The sequence below is a fragment of the Austrofundulus limnaeus genome, unplaced genomic scaffold, assembly GCF_001266775.1.
Source record: "Austrofundulus limnaeus strain Quisiro unplaced genomic scaffold, Austrofundulus_limnaeus-1.0 Scaffold495, whole genome shotgun sequence".
Taxonomy (NCBI): Eukaryota; Metazoa; Chordata; class Actinopteri; order Cyprinodontiformes; family Rivulidae; genus Austrofundulus; species Austrofundulus limnaeus.
Window position 1 is genome coordinate 38,853 of NW_013952897.1, and position 1,889 is coordinate 40,741.

At 39.0% G+C, this 1,889-nt stretch overlaps 1 protein-coding gene across 1 annotated transcript in view; it reads right to left on the bottom strand.

Annotated features, from left to right (window-relative positions):
* Positions 1-1,089: 1,089 nt before the first annotated feature.
* Positions 1,090-1,889, bottom strand: part of pctp (phosphatidylcholine transfer protein) — an 8,598-nt gene continuing 7,798 nt past the window's right edge. Inside the window, exon 6 of the mRNA XM_014025735.1 lies at positions 1,090-1,641. Coding sequence (XP_013881189.1) covers positions 1,567-1,641 — 75 coding nt within the window. The 3' untranslated portion in view covers positions 1,090-1,566. The remainder of the gene's footprint in view (positions 1,642-1,889) is intronic.

A 1,889-nucleotide genomic window follows, 5' to 3' on the forward strand; every position in this document is an offset into this window, starting at 1 on the left:
TGCTGTTTTAAATCAGGTTAGATTAAAAGAGATTTATTTTTAAATGATAAAATGTAAAAGTAAAACCTTGTTTCTGCTCAGTCAGTGTAGAGGTTTGGACAGCAGAGGGAGTAAAAGCATCAAAAATGAGGCCGAAGGATCTAAATAAGCCTCCAGATTCTTCTTACTGACGCTTTAATTTGAAGTTTTATTTTTATCTTAAACACACGAAAGCAACTTAAAACAGTTAAAGTATTTTATTAAAAAAAAAACTTAAAATAAGTTGTTGGTGCATTTTATTCTGCTTTTCCTGTTTTGTTTTGTTTTTACAATTTATTAACTTTTACAGACTTTTTATCTGCTCATAAAGATAAATGCTGCAGGGTTCAGCAGGTAGGTCCTAAATTAGACTTTAACTACAAATAAATCTCTTCTGCTCATTTTAGCTGCTTTTAGGCTTTAGCAAGTGTTTGGCTACTTTCATTAGCATTTAGCTACTGTTAGCTGGTGTTTTAAAGCCCAGACTGTCTTTTTTCTTGTTGGTTTTGTTGTTTTCTCAGAATCAGTTTGAGGAAGTCCTTGTTTCTGGTTGATGGGTCAGAACCTCACCAGGACCAGCAGGTGGACTCAGCTAACATAAAAAACTAAATATAATATTAGGACCCTAAAACCCACTTCCTGTCTGTGTTTTCTGCTTGAGGAGAGAAACGTGCTGGACATACCTCGACCCGAACCTCAGCAGAACCGTCCAGTCCGACGTGTGGAAACTCCTGCAGAGCGCACGCGCAGCGCTGACTGACGCACCTGAAACGGAGCGAGTTCAAGGTTCTGTTCGGATCGTTTGTTTTAAATCTCTAATTTCATGTTTGTGTCAGATAAGAGACTTTAAATGTTTTGATGTTCAAATATTTCTGTTAAATTTTAGTAACTCAAAGACGTTCTTTTATACACAGAATGATAAAGTCAATCTTAAATTGACCACAATCTGTATTTTTCTGTCAAATAGACGGTAAAATAAAAGCATCTAAGGCACAGTTTTTTTATTTAGTAAATCACTCACTGACTCACTAAAGTATTTTGAGCCAAATAATTTTAAAAAATGACACAAAAGACCTGAAATTTGAGTTTATTTCGTCATTAACAGTTTTCTTACACAGTAATATTCCATCATGAGCAGAACAAACCAAACAGGTCAGAGGTTCTGATGTCAAATAAAACATCTGAGATAATCAATTACCTGTCAATCAATCATTAAACCAGTCATTAAACCAATCATTCGCAGTAAAAAGTGAGTTCCAGTGAAAAGACAAAAACGTCCCAAGAATAATTAAAAACCCGTCTGGCTCAGAGTAAACAAGGAGTCAGGATGACCTGGTGCAAAGAGAAGCAGATYGTTTCACAACATAACGGATCGATCAGCATCGACAGTTTATAAAAACTGTTAAACCTGCAGAACCCCACAGAGGCAGACCCGGTTCTGCTTGAGACAGCAGCACTGGAACAGAACCGGTCCGTGCATGTCACGCCTGAGTAAACAGGAGGATAATAAACGTGATGTAAGCCCCTCCTCTTCCTCCTGAGCAGCTGTCACTTCCTGTGACAGTAGCTGGTGTACTCGCTGCAGGCCTTCTGCATGTCCCTGAGGAACCCCGGGACCCCGGACTGTCAGAAACAYAGAAACACTGGTCAACATGAAGGAGAGGACTGATGACATCAGCCTGAAACACATGGAGTGAACAGAAMCAGAGATGGAGGGAGGGAGTGGGGCTCCCAGAGGCCTGTTAGACCCGGGTCAGAACTGGAGATTCTCTTATATAAACAAGAAACTGTCCACTGCAAAAACTGTCCACTAACCAAGTTTTAAAACCTTATATCAGCCAAAAAGTCTTTTTGATCTTGTTTTGAGACTG